We start from the raw sequence: 17514 nt of genomic DNA, 5'->3' as shown, positions 1-17514 counted from the left end.
CCACAACTTCACAAATTACATTTTCAACTGTGTGCTTTTTGTTTTTTAATTGCTGCTATATAGAAGTACCCGTTTCTGAGGTCACCTCTGAGAGCTGCCTGCATAAATTGCAATTTGTAATCACTCAATAACATTCAGAGTGATTATCAATCTGCCACTATCTGTAACTACATGAAGTTACTGAAGATGCACAATAATCTCTGGAAGAAGCCGGCAAAAGCAGAGACTGAACATAAATTGGGATTCAAAAGAAGTGTTACCTATATGGGATTATTCCAAGGCCTAAATTGACATTGCTTGTCTAAATCTATAGGCAATTTCTTCAAGGAGAGACTATGTACTGAAAGAACGTTGCTTTCACTCATGAAGACAATTCCATCCACAGAGAGGCGAATCATTAATTGACTAGACATCTGCTTTGTCTTCCTTCCAAGAAAAGATCAGGCCCCACCTCCACACAGAGTTGCAATCTAGACACAAGAACAGAGGCCTAAACCCCAGTATAGAGATTAGCCTCAACTCTGTTTGGCTTCCAGGTCAAGCCAAAATGAATTGTTTGTTTTATTCAACCAATGTACTACAAACAGGCCCTCCCTTATAACCAATGCTGCTGAAATGTTGTGCTTCATCTTACCACATCATATATAGCAACCATACCTGTATACTCAGTTAACTTACTGGTGTATCGATCAGATTTAATAGGTACTTTTTTCCTTCATAACTGTACACAAGAGAAGCCGTTTGTGCCTTCACAGTGATCCCTCGTTCCCTCTCAACTTGTAGTTTATCCAGAACTTGTTTGTTGCGTTCCGTTTTCAGAATCCTCCCTTAAATTAATGATTAATTTATAAATGAAAAGGTTGCATTTCAATTACATTTCAGCAAAGTACATAATCAGAATATGAAATATCGTCATACTCACCAGTAATTTCAAGAAGCCTGTCTGCGAGGGTACTTTTCCCATGGTCCACATGAGCGATAATACTAAAATTTCTAATGTTTTCAACAGGGAATCCAGACATATCTACTTTCTCCTGAAATAGAGTTTTGAAAGATTTAGATGCAATTTATTTAAGGTAAATCTGTTGTTGAAAATGGAAACTCATTGCAGGTCAGCTTACAAGAATTGTGAGCTGTGGCACCATGGCATGAACACGTTCAGGTACCTAAACACCATACTGCCCATGGGATGGTGCAACCCCAGAAGTCCAAAATAAGACTGACGGTACAGAATTTTCACAGACCCCACAGACAATAATCAATCAAGTATTTGTAGAGCACACTACTCACCCGTGAGGGTCTCAAGACGCTAAGGGGTGGGGGGGGGGGGGGGAAGCTATTGGTCGAACAGCCAAGCCAGGTCTTGAGACGTCGCCTGAAGGTCAGCAGGTCCTGGGTCTGACGCAGGTGGGCAGGGAGGGTGTTCCGTGTCTATGCGGCAAAGTGGGAGAATGATCTGCCACCAGTGGTCATTCGTCGGATGCGTGGGACTGTGGTGAGGGAGAGGTCGGTGGAGCGAAGCTGGCAGTTCAGGGTGTAGAAGGACAGTCGTTTGTTGAGGTATGCAGGTCCGGTGTTGTGGAGTGCTTTGTGAGCGCGGGTGAGGAGTTTGAAGGTGATCCTCTTGTTGACCGGGAGCCAGTGCAGATCTCTTAGGTAGGTGGCGATGTGGTTGTGGCGAGGGGAACCGAGAATGAGGCGTGCGGAGGCGTTCTGTATACACTGGAGTCTCTTCTGGAGTGTGGTCGTGGTTCCTGCATAGAGGGCGTTGCTGTAGTCCAGCTTGCTGCTGATGAGTGCTTGGGTGACCGTTCTCCTGGTTTCAGTGGGGATCCATCTGGAGATATTGCGGAGCATTCGGAGGGTGTTGAAGCAGGAGGAGGAAAAGTGTTGACTTGCTGGGTCATAGAGAGTGTTGAGTCCAGGATGAAACCCAGATTGCGTGCGTGGTTTGTGGGTGTCGGGGGAGCTCCCAGCGAGGTCGGCCACCAGGAGTCGTCCCATGCGGAGGGGGTGGCGCCGAGGATGAGGACCTCCGTTTTGTCTGAGTTCAGTTTCAGTCGGCTGGTCTTCATCCAATCTGTGATGGCCTTCATTCCCTCGTGGAGTTTGGATTTGGCGATGCCCGGGTCTTTGGTAAGGGAGAGGATCAGCTGTGTGCCGTCGGCGTACGAGACAATGTTGAGGTGGTGCGCTCGGACGATGTTTGCAAGTGGTGCCATGTAGATGTTGAACAGGGTCGGGCTGAGGGATGATCCTTGGGGTACAAATCAGGTGATCGTGGTGGCTTCGGATCGGAACGGGTGGAGGCGGACTCTCTTGATTCTGCTGGTGAGGAAGGAGGTGATCCAGTCCAGGGTTTTGCCTCGGATCCCTGCGTCGTGGAGGCGTGTGTGCAAGGTGTGGTGGCAGACGGTGTCGAAGGCGGCCGAGTGGTCCAGGAGGATGAGGGCCGCTGTTTCACCCTTGTCCAGTATGTTCCTGATGTCGTCAGTGGCGGCGATGAGGGCGGTCTCGGTGCTGTGGTTGCTGCGGAAGCCGGATTTGGAGGAGTCCAGGACGTTGTTCTCCTCCAGGAAGTGGGTCAGTTGTCTTTACAATTGGGGGTGGGGTCGCACACTACTCACACACCAGCGGTATCGCCCCTAAGGACTATGGTAAATGTAAAATATCTGCCAGGTTTAGTACCACTCAGGCGCGTAGGTGCGGGATCCCAGGCTCGTCAGCCAACTGCTCGAGGGAGCTTTAACATTACAATTGGGGGTGGGGTCGCACACTACTCACACACCAGCGGTATCGCCCCTAAGGACTATGGTAAATGTAAAATATCTGCCAGGTTTAGTATCACTCAGGCGCGTAGGTGCAGGGTCCCAGGCTCGTCAGCCAACTGCTCGAGGGAGCTTTAACATTACAATTGGGGGTGGGGTCGCACACTACTCACACACCAGCGGTATCGCCCCTAAGGACTATGGTAAATGTAAAATATCTGCCAGGTTTAGTACCACTCAGGCGCGTAGGTGCGGGGTCCCAGGCTCGTCAGCCAACTGCTCGAGGGAGCTTTAACATTACAATTGGGGGTGGGGTCACACACTACTCACACACCAGCGGTATCGCCCCTAAGGACTGTGGTAAATGTAAAATATCTGCCAGGTTTAGTACCACTCAGGCGCGTAGGTGCGGGGTCCCAGGCTCGTCAGCCAACTGCTCGAGGGAGCTTTAACATTACAATTGGGGGTGGGGTCGCACACTACTCACACACCAGCGGTATCGCCCCTAAGGACTATGGTAAATGTAGTTACGTGTTCCGCGATGCATCTTCTTTTGATTCTCTGCTATCTTTGCTGTCTTCGCCATCCCTGGACACGTGTTTCGGGGTATCACCCCTCGTCAGCAGGGATAGGCCGTATTTACCATAGTCCTTAGGGGCGATACCTGCAGGGGTGTCTTTTAGGGTTGAACCTTCTTACCAGCTCCTGGTAGCGTTGTGGGGACCTTCCGGTTTCAGGCTGCAGGCGTTGGCTGGAGGCTTGAGGCAGGTCAGGGATCACCGGATCTCAGATCAGGATCGCCGGGAGACCTCGTGGTGGTGTTGGGCCTCTCAAATTCAGGCCGTGGGCATTGGGTGTAGAGTGGTGTAGACTCCATGATCTAGCCGGAGCTGGAGTCTGTTGGTGAACAAATCCGGTGTTCAGGGGACACAGAGTCATTTCTTTTGAAGGCAGGGCATGTCCTCTGGGTTCTTGAGGTTGCTGCTGCAGGACACACAGGAGTTTTGCTTCTGCAGGATCGAGGTGGGGATAGCCCAGTAGGGCTAGGGCCAAGTCAGTGGGCGCCCTCCTCTTCTTAGCTTCGGCACAGTTGTTCGGTCCTTCTTCTTTTCTTCTTGTAGTTTCTTGTCTGACTTCTTGGTTCAGGGCTGCCCCCTAAATACTGTATTTAGGGGCGTTTTAGGGGTCTGGATACTGACCTTAGGGCAACTACACCCTTGGTGTGCTCACCCCACATGGGGGAGTGAGCACAATCCCTAATCTTGATTCGGGAGTGCCTACCATCTGCAAGATGGCGGGCACTGAACAGTGGGCTTTACCTCGCCTCCCCCACCTGAGGGGCTGGCTAATTCTTCCCGCCTGTCTTCCCGCCCAAAAGGAGGGGAGACAGGAAGGGGGTCTGCTCCTGATAGCAGGAGAGGCTGTGGGTCGCATTACAAAGGCTGCAAAGCATTTGAAGCTCCCCTGCTACAGAGGACTCTTCCTGGCCTGGGGGAAGTTAGAGCACCTCACCAAGGAAAGGCTTTCCTTCTGGGCTCAGGGAGCGAAGGCTCCCACCCTAGGGGTCCAGAAACATGTCTCGTGGTGGCAGGCTGGAGTGTACCAGTCAGGGAACACACCAGAGGCTGGTCGTATTTCAGGGGGAATCTCTAAGATGCCCTATGAATGCATTTTTCATTACATCCCACACTGGCATCAGTGTGGGTTTAATGTGCTGAGAAGTTTGATACCAAGCTTCCCAGTTTTCAGTAAAGGCATTGTGGTGCTGTGGAGTTTGTAATGACAAACTCCCAGCACCATGTACACTTAATGTCATTACTGCACTTACAAGGTCTAAGAATTGGCTTAGATACTGGAGGGGTCCAGGGCTCATGCACCTGTACCCTCACCACTGGTATAGTGCACCCAGCTAGAGGGGTGGCTTACCTATGCCAAGGCAGAGGGTTGTAGGCATTGTACACAGGGATGTGTGCCATGTCGACCCTTCACTTTGTTCTGCACCGAAACATGCAGCCTGCAATGGCAGTGTGTGTGTGTAAAGGTATAGGGCCTCTAAGGGTGTTACATCCCTTAGAGGCCTTACATCGCCACAGTGCCCTTGATACCCATGGTACCTTTTACAAGGGACTGAAATGTGGCCAGAGAGGTGCCCACTGGGGGTACAAGGCACAGTTTTGGGAAAGAACACAGGCCCTGGGAACCTGATTGGCAGGGATCCAGGGCACATCAAGTCAAAGTGCATCAGTAGTCTGGTAAAAAGTGGGGGGTTGATGCAACAGAAACCCAGTTTCCTACATAGACCATACAGTACAAGAATGAATTTACAAGTAATTGTCAGTTATCCAATGCGCAAAGGAACAACAGAAGCAAACAGCACAGTAGCAAGCAATATAGATATTAAAGGAACAAAGAAGGGGCATAATATTCTATTCAACTACTACTAAACTATGCATTCATAGAAACTTGAAATATCAATACAAATTAAATGCTGACAATGTGGGCTGAATTCTTTGGAATGTGTCAAGATAGTGCCACCTGTACTAACAAGCTGGTCGCAAGATTAATTTTTTATGTGATCTTATTGGGGAGACGGGAGATTTGTAGACCCTTGTTTGCTACGTGCACACCAGTGAAGTGCGGAAGTGGAAGCATCTTTGTATTCTTGGGTGGAATGACTCTATCCGTGGCTGGTTTGCCAGCAATTGGAAGGGAGTATTGTCAACAAGTGAACTGGCAGAACACAAAAAATTCATGATTGAAAATAAAATGTGGGCTGAATCATCACAAGATCGATGATGTAAGTAAGCAATAGGGACTAATCATAAATTCCCAAAGGCCAAGTAACTGTCATTTACACATCAACAATCCTATCTATGAAGCAACACAAATCTACAAAAGGAAGCTTTATGACATGTTATAGAATATGAGGTGTAAATTTCGGAAGGGAGACTTCAAGAAAATTCATAAATACACGTGAAGGTATTTACATGAAATCCATAAAAACGATAAATAAAGAAAAGCTACATAACTAAGATGACCTAATTTTGAATTAATTATAGTGCTCACAGCAGGCATGGCCAATTTATCCTTCTCGTTATTTGAACAACCCTCAAACAGTGGCATACACAGGCAAGAAGATATTGTTTTTGTAGTGGGCAAGTAAGCATTGTTGAACATTGTTTTGTAATACTCTACAATTTATAGTAATTGTGCTGCTATTCCAAGTTTTTAAATACGTAGGTAACTAAAGAAGTAAAATATTTAATATTTTAATGGAAACTGCTGCTTGGTTTTTATAATACTTATGAAAGACCACATTCGCTAACACAACTTTTCTGAGTAATGGGAGGATGGTCTTAATGTGTTCACTACACATTCAATACTAAATATAACCAGTTTGCTGGTTCTCACCTTCCTTTCTCATTTTGTGACCTCAAGTTGGCAGCGCTCATAGCAACATTGCAATATCTGTGAATTTCACACAAACCTGTTTATCTGTAATTACAAAACTGCAAAAACAATAAGCGTAATGTTCACAAGTTAACTGTGCTAGAAGGCTAGTGACAGTATGTATTATGAGGCTTACCTGCTGATTTTGAGAACTGTAGGGTTTGTGGTGTACATAACTTATGACGGGTAACATTCTCCTGCAATGGAGACGCTCACGGGAAGCAGCACAGCTGCAGTCCTTCACTCTTGATAACCTGCTTCGAACACATAACATCCTCCACAATGAGGGGAGATAATTTCCAATTGGCAGAGGAACAAGTGCAAACATCTTTTCCGGTTATAGTTACAATTTCTGTAATTGGCCAAGGTCCGATGTTCATGAAAAGTTCAGAAAAAACAACATCATTGAGAGACGTTTTCTTTTTCGTATTACTTCTATCTTGAATGCTGGGGGTTTCAGTGAACTACAGACCATCTTCTTTTGTGTGCACAAAATCACTTCATCACAGTTGCAGACAGGATCCTCTGTGAAAGTACAGCCATAGAAACGTAGTCTTCTAAGTTCGATGAGAATCTTTACTCATCCAAGGCTAACTTTTCATAGACAGTCTTCAAAATAACAAAAGATAGCAGCTTTGGGTTTCTTTTCTTCTGTGGTTAAATCCAGTTACCTATGAACACATTGCAAAGAAGAGAACCATTGTTCAATTAGTTTGTCAGTGAAGCTGTTTTCTTGCTCACAATCACAAAACAGTCCACCTACGTTGTGGAAAGTGGGAGAAATTTACATTTTTTTTAATTATTTGGTCAACGAACATATTACACTACTAATCACCAAAGGCGAGTAAGAAAGAATTTAATAGGAAACAAGAGAGGTCACAATGTATCACCAGTCTAACGTAGACACATCCATCAACCAGGCTAGAGCACCTAAATATTGATCTCCCTTCAAGCATAAGACCAAGCTTTCACGAATCTTTGCACATATAATTCACATTGTTACATAGAGGAAAAGTGCAAATATGATGTACTTGCCAATCCAGACTCCAGCATAAAGGTCTTTAAATAAAATATGTGTGTGCACAAAGACAATCCTGAAGCTACAACGAATATGTCTGGAGAGAGAATGTATGGTTCTAAAAGTCTTAGACAAAGGAGAATTTTCGTCATTATTGTTTGATTTTCTAAATGCAGTTCCAACAATTGCAACAATTGCTCAACTTCAAGAGCTTCAGAGAACATTTCTGATACAGACCTAGAAAAGTTCTACACTTTCCTTCTGAAGATGCACAATAGCAATATTTGCTTTAGCCCTACTGTCCGGAGTCCAAGTAAAAGACGACATCTTTGTGTCACATGAGGCAATCAGTAAAGACAAATCAGAGACTAAACAAGGTGGTTGGAAAAAGGCACATATACACGGAGAGATGAGGTCTAAGTTTGGGCCAACTGTACCTTACTGGGAAGTGCTACAGACTGCTGGCAACTCTGTGATGTAATACCTAGGCCATTCAGAGGGAGAAACTGCCATATACATGCCCTGACAGGGATGGTAAGGCAATTGTAAAAATAGACAAAATCATGAAAGTGAATTTGTTCATTCATTTTGAGCACAGGCTGATCGTTGGCTAATTTTTGCACAACTGTTTCCAAGGGAGCTCTATAATTACGGAGACATATGTGTAACAGAAACAGATATTCTAACGGGAGACCAAATAATGTCATTTCAGCCAGAAAAGCGAAAAGGCAACCCATGGAAGGCCAACGACCCACTGAATCATTATGATTTGCTTCTTGATCTGTTGTTTGGGCACTATTTTTTTCTTGGTTTCCTGCTCATGATAGTGTTTGCCAGTGTTAGGTTCAACCCCAGCTAGCACCAGAGCAGCCTCTGTCCCATGCCCTATTAGGAATCCAAAATGTTAATTTTCCAGGAGGTTATAGTCTTCCAGATACTTAGACAGTTGTTTGCTGACACAGCGTTCAAGGATTATTACTGGGAAGGGCAGAAGGGATATAGGCCCATAGTTACTAAGGATCAAGGGGTCCGCAAGGGCATCTTTTGAAGGGGAGTGACTATGGCTTTCTTCTAAGCCCGGAGGACCAGGCTCGATGTCACTCATTGGTTGCAAATATGTAATCTGTGTACATTTCCTTTCTTAAGGAAATTAATTATTCTTTTACATTACTTGGCAACATAATATGGTACTGTAATGCTGTAGAACTGTAAATGAAGGTCAAACAAACTCGAATTTATTACTACAAAACTAAGCTTGTAGATTTAAAAGAAACAATAAAAAGTCTGTTTGTTATGAAACGATGATGCACGTTAATGTGCGTCTTAGTACTTTTAAATGATTTTAATGAACATCACAAATAAAACGTTATTGCACTGTACTTCCAAAAAATTAACAGCATGGGTATATATTAAGAGGTTTTTCGTGTTATAGATAGAAGGAATGATGGATAATGGCCAGTCGGGTCGGTTAAGCTTATCGTTATATCTATTGAATTTCTTTGAAAAGGAACTGATAATGAAATTCTAACTATGCTATGGTGCAGAATTAGGGGTTTAATTTTAAAATGTGAGTATATCACCTTCAAATGTATACTCACTATGTATAGCTTCATTATTTTGGACCTGGAATTAGTTTAACAAAAACGTTCTTATTGTTGTAATGTGCAGCAAACATAGCTGTTGTATATTTTATTCAAGTGGGACCTAAAATATATTATGTTAAACTTTTTTGTCTTCAGGGGATCATAGATTGCAATGGGCTAGGTGGGCTCTTTAACCCAAGATCTTATCTAAACCTGGACACAACACAGGACTTTATGGTATGTGTCTAGTATAAGCTGAACGTATCACCTCTATACTTGAGCTGCGCAATAGCAAGCAACCTTCTTTTAGATTGCTTCCTTCTATGCCACTCCGAATCATTCCTTCCGTCCAATGAAGATGTTCAGCAACTTCAACTTATTCTGATGTTGTAATGTAAAGTGACTAACTAAAACTTTGAAAAATTAAGAGCTATACCCATCTGCCTACCTAGGACAAGGTCTGCACAAGTCTAAGAAAAGCTGTCTGTACCACTTGTGGCATCTGGTGCTTTTCAGCTGGACCCCACCTATACATCTTTGCCTTCCCTCCTCTATGCTTACAAACAAATGGGTATGTTTTTATTTCTCTTCGCTGTGAATGAAATGCATACACTACCTGTGCTGCTGTACATACTACAGCTTCTCAGAAAACAGAAGGGTCTCGACCTAGGCTTCTTACTCCTCAATGGAAAGGGCTACTTACCTTGCAGCTACTCTCCCTCGTACCATTCTGGACGAAGCTCCACAAGATTCATCTCATTCCCTAAAATCAACCCTACACTCAGCAGCACATTTCGTCTACAGGACCTAAAGGAATGATCGCATTTCACGGATGCTGGTTACACTCCGTTGGAGGCCCACTGAAGCCAGGGTCATATGCAGACAGCTTATAACACTCATAAGGCCTTACACACATCCTCTCCGCTACACGTTATCTAGTTGAGAAACTTAAGCTATATGAGAACATTAGCCCATCATGAAATGCTGAAGCACAGCTGCTCGAATCTCTGCCCTTTAAAAGGGGAAGACTTAAGGTCCAATCCTTCTCAGGAAGCTGAACCAGAATATGGAACTCCTTGCCTCCAAACTTACGTTCCACCAATTCAAAGGATATTTTTTTACCTGGGCTGAAAGCCCTCCTGTTTCAAATATATTTTAGCTAAACGCTTCTCCTCAGTTTTGACCACTCTCATATAGTCTCTGCACTGATCGGTGCCTTGAGATCTACTACACTCCCTCCAGTTCACTAGACTCCATCTCGCATGTGGCACTAATCAACATCCTGATACGCAAATATTAAGACTGCTGCATCATATACTATACTCCAATGTTCCTGACTTTTTAAATGTACCTATAGCTTAGAATAATGTAACGGTGTACCTTTGTAACAGTCAGGTTTGTAAATTTTTTCATGCGTAATGACCCATTTCTACTGTAAAGCACTCGAGCACCTTTGGGTAATGTCCGCGCTATATAAACATTTATAAATAAATTGCATCTATGTGGAAGGGTTCCATATGCAACTCAGCTCACTGATTTGGCTGCATACACTGGTACTGTGCACCATTGCCATACTCCTGCAAAGGGTCGTTTTTAGGGCGAGCTGATGTTGCATTCATGCGAAGCATGAATGCATCAGCTCGCCAACTTATGCTGCCCGTATTAAGGAGAGTGGACAGCTACCAGACGCGCGCTTTGACGAGGTCGGATTTCACCTCGGGAGCGAGCGTCTGAGCCGCGCCTGCGCAGATGAACTCCCAGCCCCTGCTTTCGCGTCGCTCTGCTCGCATGCATTAATGGCACACAGACACAGCCAGCCCCCACCCCTCTGCATGCACACACATACAGGCGTGCGCACACATAGACAGACACACGCAGACAGACACACACACGCAGACAGACACACGCACACACACACGCACATACACGCGCGCACCCCCTCCCCCCACACTTACCAGGGTCTTTTCGTGTGTCCCTGTCTCCCTCGGCAGCCTGCGGTTAAGTCTTCACAACAGGCGGGGCTCTCCACGACCACGGGAGCTCCGCTAGTTCGCAGGCAAGTCTTCCGGCTGATTACAGAAGCGCGGGGCTCCCGTCCGCTTCCTGTTTGCGGCCCCGCCCCCGTCCCAAAACAAGTTGCCTGGCTTCCGTTCTAATCCGGACTGCAGACATAAAGCCCACAGGTAGGTTCACGGGTTTCCTTTCACGGGTAATACCTTGTTTACAAAGTGTGCTTTTCTAACTGTTGTTTCGTTTAAACTAAAGTAAATGATGCATACATTGCTGTGGAAGTCGCATATTTCACGTGGATTTCACAAAGTGAAAAACAATACAAAAGACGTGAAGTTTCAAGGTCTTTCTTATACTTTCGTGAAGGTCACAATAGATTTCGTAGCTTGGCGCACACCCGCTGCTCTGAACCCCGTCCAGTGTTCGCCCTGTAATTGCTGCTAGGGGTGCACGTCTTGAACACATAATGCAAACTTCTATTCAGTCAGACGCCACTGTCCAAAGTTTGCAACATTTTCACTAAATCGACCGTGTGCTGTAAACACCGCACCCTTTCTTGGCTTCTTGTAATCAAGGCCTTAGACTTCGACAGTGCCAGGCTTTCTAACACTACAACACCTTTGGAAATCTCTTTTTAAAAGTGCAAGTCTGCTCTTAAGGAGAAGGTCACAGGGTAATACAAACACATGCACCGCCATGGCACCAATTCAAGCAAAATATAACGAGACTGGCGTTAAACCAGAACCAAAATGCAACCATCATAGGGGCTAACATCGTTCCACTCTGTGTTCTACGCTTTATCGACTTCATAAGAATAACATTCCAAGTCGGCTCTGCTGGTACTTCATCTTTGACATACATTGCACACAGATCTGTGCAGCAGGTGCATTGACCTGCTAAACTAGGAGGAACAGATGCTCGGGTTATTTGATAAAACCTTTAAAGGTGATAATAGTAGCAGTGGCAACACTTGTCCTGGGTCGTATTGTTTGTTTCTAAATAATATGTTGTATCACTGGTTGGCACTACTGTAGCCTGCCCATGCTCTGTCCGGACACTGCCCTCTTTTCCACCCACCCTCTCAATGCCAGCCTGATAACGGAGGGGAGGTGGAACACTTTGCTGACAAACAGTATGTTGGATATTAATATTCATGGTTTGAAAACACACGGCCCTCATAAAAGGGCCCCTTCGCTTCGGCGTGACAACCAGGTCTAAACAGCCGAGGTGGCCGCTTTTTAGCCCCAGGGAGTGAAGAAACTAGTTACATGAGTGAGTCACCCCGAGCTTACCAGCAGCACTGCCGGGGTCCGTGGCGTCAGAGGCCGGGGCTCCCAGCTGGGGGGGCTGGGGCAGGCAGTCCATGCCTGCTCTCCGTGCCCGGGGGCACTGCACGTCCTCTGCGCGGGCGCGCTCTTGCTCGGCTCGGCGAGTGCTCTCAGCAGACACCGAGCCCCCCTCTCCATGCAGGGATGAGGCCTGGGCTCACCTGGCGCCCCCGCCCGATGCCAGGTGGTATGGAGGCGGGCAGGTGTGGGCGGTGCCCTGGTGGACGGATGGCAGCTGGTGCCATGAGGGAGAGTGGCATCCCTAGGGCACCCCGGGCACACCCTCCCAGCTGCAGCTCGACCTGTCCTAAAGGGAGTGTGTGACGTCAATTCTCCACCTCAGCCTGATATGTATTTATTCCCGGTAATTATAATATATGACCGGTGAAAACCACGGATCCAAAGGGCATAAGAAATCTTCATATTGATCAGGACCAGAACCGTGACGAGATTCCATGTGACGGAAGCACGTTCTATGACGTCATATTCTTCCCATCGATCCACCCTCACGGAAAGTGCAACAAGCTCTTTGGGGACCTAGATTTCAACCTTAGAGTGTTTTTGTGTTCCGAGATCCATCATAAAATTCACATTTAAAAAGGGGGAAGGTATAGAAGGTTTAATTTAAAAGGTCCTGAAGGAATGGGTAAAGAAAGGATGTACCAAGTCACTCTCCTTGCAAAGAAAGAAAACAAGCATTTGCATTGCAATAGGTCTCGCATTTGCCTTTTATTCATGTGTTTTGAAAACCTGCATACGATGCCTAAACACGCACTTTGTGCTTATAGTCCTTGCTTACGTGAAGGTTTACGCACTGCTTGCAGGTTTTCAAAACACATAAAATGCATTGTCATTTACAATGCCAATAGCTTAAACTCTTGCAAATGCGAGACCTATTGCATTGCAAATGCTTGTTCTTTTTGCTGCTCTTCTCTTTGCATAGAGGATTTATAGGGTACCCTGCCCGTCAGGCGCACAATGCCCATAGGGCTAAAAGGGCTTCAGCCCCTCCGTCGTATGTTTCTCAGCTCGAGCTGCTGTGGGCTTGGCTGGGCAGCGTCTGGAGTCTTATCTCCGGTATGCCCGAGTTTTTCACAGGTCTTTAAAGACCATTTGCATATTTGCATACCTTTGTCAACTGGTTAACGAGGCTTAGTTTTTTTTCTGATTCCAGTACCCCCTGGGCCACCACTCTGCCTATTCCTTACATCTACATTTTACATTTACTGCCATAGTGTAAGCAGCTGCGACAGGTAAGAGTGGTGGTGGCCGGCTGGGGGGATTTCGAGGTACGACCACGTGGGAAAATACATTATTTATTTAAATTTTCCCTTGTTTTCGTCTCTCGATATCCCCCAGCGGGCCTTACCTGCAGCGGCTGAGGCTGAGCCTAAGAATGCATTTCATGAAATGGAATATAAAGTAGGGTTGCCAAAAGAAAAATGCCAGCCATGTGTATTTTTTAAAGAGCCTGCAAAGACCTCGTCTTGACACTAAATAGGGTTATACATAACAAAGTATACATTCATTTGTAATACAACTTTTCTGTCTTTGTGCCCTTTTATTATCAGTCATGGATCATTCAGGCAGCCCTAGAACACAATTAAAAGTGCTATCTATTTATATTTGCTGTTCGAAGTATGCACAGATAAGTGGTGAAAATATAGCTTTAGGTGACTGTTTATTTTTATACAATCTGGGACATCAAAATAATGAGCTGGCAACCCTAATCATAAGGCTGGAAGTTTGTTTTCGGATCAGCACATTATTTATTTCCTCCACCCTCGATCCCTGGACATTGAATAATGCCATTATAGCAATAGTTTAATTTATATCTGAAATGTTAAGCCGCGGTCAATAATATGCTGAGTTACTTAAACTGTCTGGGAATGCACCCTGCCTTCAGATAACTCACTCCTCATTCTTGCCCTTCACTTTCATGCTCACCCTGCACTCACAGGGATCACAATGCACTCACGCTGATCACCATGCACTCACACCATTCATCCACTCACCCTGCACTCACAGTGATCACTCTGCAGTCACAATGCACTTGTGCTGTTCACCCAGTACCTCCATCCACCCTGCAGTCACACGAGGACACTACTCATCCTGTACTCATGTGACACTTCACTCACCTATCCCCCTCACTGCTCAATATGCAATCTCACTCAAACAAGCCCATCACTAACCATACATTAATTCGTCCCACTCAGCACTGACATCCGCACCCAAATTTATATGGTCACCTCACTGACCCTGCAGTCACTCCTCTTATCCTACTCTCACACTGTTGCATCGCTCACCGTGGACTCACATGGCCACTTCTGCCACCCATGCAGCTTAATGTAACTGCTACAAAGAAAGTGTAGCATGCAGATCATAGAACTGAGTGTGAGTAAACTATGAGTAGCGCTATAAGAATTGAAATGTTTGTTGAAAAATTGCTAGTGGTGCTACTTTCAGCACCTATCATTGGCCGCCTGTGTTACTCAGTCCTTTCCTTCGACAGAGTCAGTGCTGCTCTCTCCTGCACTCGGCATATAGGGCTACCAGTGCCCGTTGTCTGTCCAAGGGCAGCATGCGCTGCTCTGCTTTCCCTATCTCTACTCGAGCTAATGTTGCCACTAAACACCAACGACTCTAAACAAAAAAAACGTATCTCCATTCACGCCCATTCTACAGCACAAAAACGACTTTTGCAGTCCTGCTTTGCCACCCACCTCATGTGCATAGGGATCTTGGTGCAGTTCTCACCAGTCCACAGAAGAGGCCAAATGTACTCCTATAACCCTTAACACTTTCTGCACGTATGCTATAAAAACCTGCTGCTGACCCCGCATCGTTGCACGCAGGAATCAAATGTCTTTGCCCCCCATTCTGCCCCGAAAAAAAACACTCCCACTTGTTTTCTACACTCGGGTTGCCTGGTCTGTTGTGCCCATGGTGCTCTCTTACCTCGGTTTATTGTTATTTCTCCAGATCGGGAGAAGCAGAGACTAAAGCATTCTCGCAAATTGACTACAATCTGTACGTACTTCCCTTGCCCGGTAAACCAAAGACCCATCAAGCACTGTAGTATAGAGCGCCGCCATACTTTCAAGTCACGTGACAGAACCCTACTGGAAAAACTAGAGCGTTAACCTACATTTCAGTCAAATAATGAATGAGGCTGGACGTCGTGCTGTTGCTTAGACAAGCGTTTTCATTTCCTGACATTTAAGAAGCAGGTTGAATTTTTGGGTGAAGGTGGTTATTGTTTAGAAGAGCAAAACCTTTCCTTATTCTGTTATAGGTAATTCCGTAAGCCATGCACTTAAATATAACTGCCTCGTTCGTCATCATGTTTGATTTGGGGTCGTTTTACAAAGCGCACGCACGAAAACATCACTTAATTTTAGGAACTAGATTATTTATTGTTTGTTTTAATAAATACGGATACTATTTCCTGATATGTGTATCGGCGCGCAACCCTGTGTTTAATAATCATATCACTAACAATCCAATGGCTAGGATCGGGTGTGGTGTAGAATCCATACGACTTTGGGTCTCCCCGATTAGACCCGTATATACCACATTAGAGCAAGCTCAATTTGTAAGTCTGAATTATTCTAAGAACAGACGCGGTACCAGGTCATTCATAGCTGCCAAGGTTTCAGATTCCTACAAGTGAAATTTTTATAATTTCAGTGTAATTATGAGTGACATTTCAACAACTATGAGTGACACTTTCTGGCGAGCAAAATCAAGCAATGAAGATGAGGGGAACATAAATATCAGACATAACACCCATTTGCGCATCGAGATTGTCTGAATCATACGTTTTGAGCTGAATCATCGCCCTGTATAAAAGCATCCACTACATTATGCTCCCAAAAGAGAAATATTTTTGCTCTGGAGCAAAATAGAGTACATTTTTAGCATAAGCTTGGCCTCAAAATTACAGACGTTGCTCAAAAGTGTTGAACAATCACGGACGTGTAACGCCCTGTTACACGTCTGTGATTTTTCAACACCCTTTAGCGATGTCTGTAATTTTGAGGACAAGGTTATGCTGAAAATGTACTTTATTTTTCTCAAGAGAAAAATATTTCACTAGTGTGGCCTGCAACAAAACCCTAGTCCAAAATATTCATAGTACTTTAGGCCTCCGAGTCTTACTCCCGAAAGTCATTACACTGAAGTTTCTTTTTCAAATGTGTAAGTGATATTTTAAATAAATAAATCCACGCAGGTGTTCAAGCCAGAACATAGATGTAACGTCATCCCTTGTAAATACACACTTGATAGTAGTAACAACACAAAGCTGTTGCAGGAAGCTCAGCGAAGAATGCCTGCCAGCACAAGCATATCTGGGATAGGCTCTTACAGCTTTCAGGTTCACAATTCCCATTTATCAAAGGCTTACATGCTGCCTGCAAAATGCCTTTGACCCAAGACACAGGTCTGCTTTTCGGATATGGGTAAGTCAGAGTTTTCCCCATTTCTAGGGTGGCCAGCTCATCTTGCCGGGCCCTTCCTCAGATTGCCTTAAGTTAAAGTCGGGTCCCTTCTATACAACCTGTCTTCCTCACAGGACTCGCTTTGAAGTGGCAATTACATTGAAAGGTGACTCTGTCGGCGCACTTTCCTCTGTACACCTATCTTCCTTTCGCCTTAATCCTTGGTTCTCCTTGATGGTGAGAGTAAGCGGCTCATGGAGAACGGAGCCCCACATTTCTGAGTGGAGCCTGAAGGAAATTAATTATTTAAGTTGCACTCCACTCTCTCACCAACTTCACTTGCAGGGCGACTCTGGCTGCTCTGCAATGCCAGTCACTCTAGTCAGTGTAACCAGTCCCTCTCTCCGCAACGGAGGCTGGGCCAGCCGCCTTGATAATTTGCCGCAAAGTAGCCAGCGCCTGCCAGCCTCTCACAAGTTAACTAAACTCTGGCAGCAGGACATAGCATCTGGTCCCCGCGGTACCTCATGGTACAACATTATAGCATTAAGCATTGCAGCCTGCCAGCTGAGTGAGCTCCAAACCATTGCTGGAGCAGCACACACAGGCAATGGTGTGTGCTGCCAGGAATATAGCATGTTACAATGCATGCTATTACATTGCGTACTATAACGCAGTTGTTACAACGACCGCGTTGTTAGTATGCAATACCTTTACATCGCAAGTCATTACAATGACTTGCTGTAGGGGGCGTGCTGGATTTAGGAATAGTATTATTTACTATTCCTACTTCAGTGTGCGCAACAGCAGGGAAGGTGTTGGATTTCATATCCAATACCTTAGCGCCCCTACAGCAAGTCGTTTTAATGACTTGCCATGTAAAGGTATTACATCTTAACGATGCGGTCATTGTAA

General features: G+C 45.3%; 1 protein-coding gene across 2 annotated transcripts in view; it reads right to left on the bottom strand.

The window, feature by feature from the left end:
* Nucleotides 1–15301, bottom strand: part of GUF1 (GTP binding elongation factor GUF1) — a 313519-nt gene extending 298218 nt beyond the window's left edge. The window contains exons 1-4 of one of the 2 annotated variants that reach the window (XM_078678240.1): nt 15196–15301; nt 6355–6889; nt 923–1034; nt 679–827 (exon numbers count right to left, since the gene is read on the bottom strand). In XM_078678240.1, the coding sequence (XP_078534366.1) occupies nt 679–827; nt 923–1034; nt 6355–6546 (453 nt within the window). In that variant the 5' untranslated portion in view covers nt 6547–6889; nt 15196–15301. Of the gene's footprint in view, nt 1–678; nt 828–922; nt 1035–6354; nt 6890–15115 lie in introns of both variants that reach the window. The other variant, XM_078678239.1, reaches the window with a different exon arrangement.
* Nucleotides 15302–17514: the final 2213 nt, after the last annotated feature.

Source organism: Lissotriton helveticus, chromosome 2_2 (genome assembly GCF_964261635.1).
Source record: "Lissotriton helveticus chromosome 2_2, aLisHel1.1, whole genome shotgun sequence".
Taxonomy (NCBI): domain Eukaryota; kingdom Metazoa; phylum Chordata; class Amphibia; order Caudata; family Salamandridae; genus Lissotriton; species Lissotriton helveticus.
The sequence above is the reverse complement of the archived record's forward strand: the minus strand, read 5'-3'. Positions and strand labels throughout refer to the sequence as shown.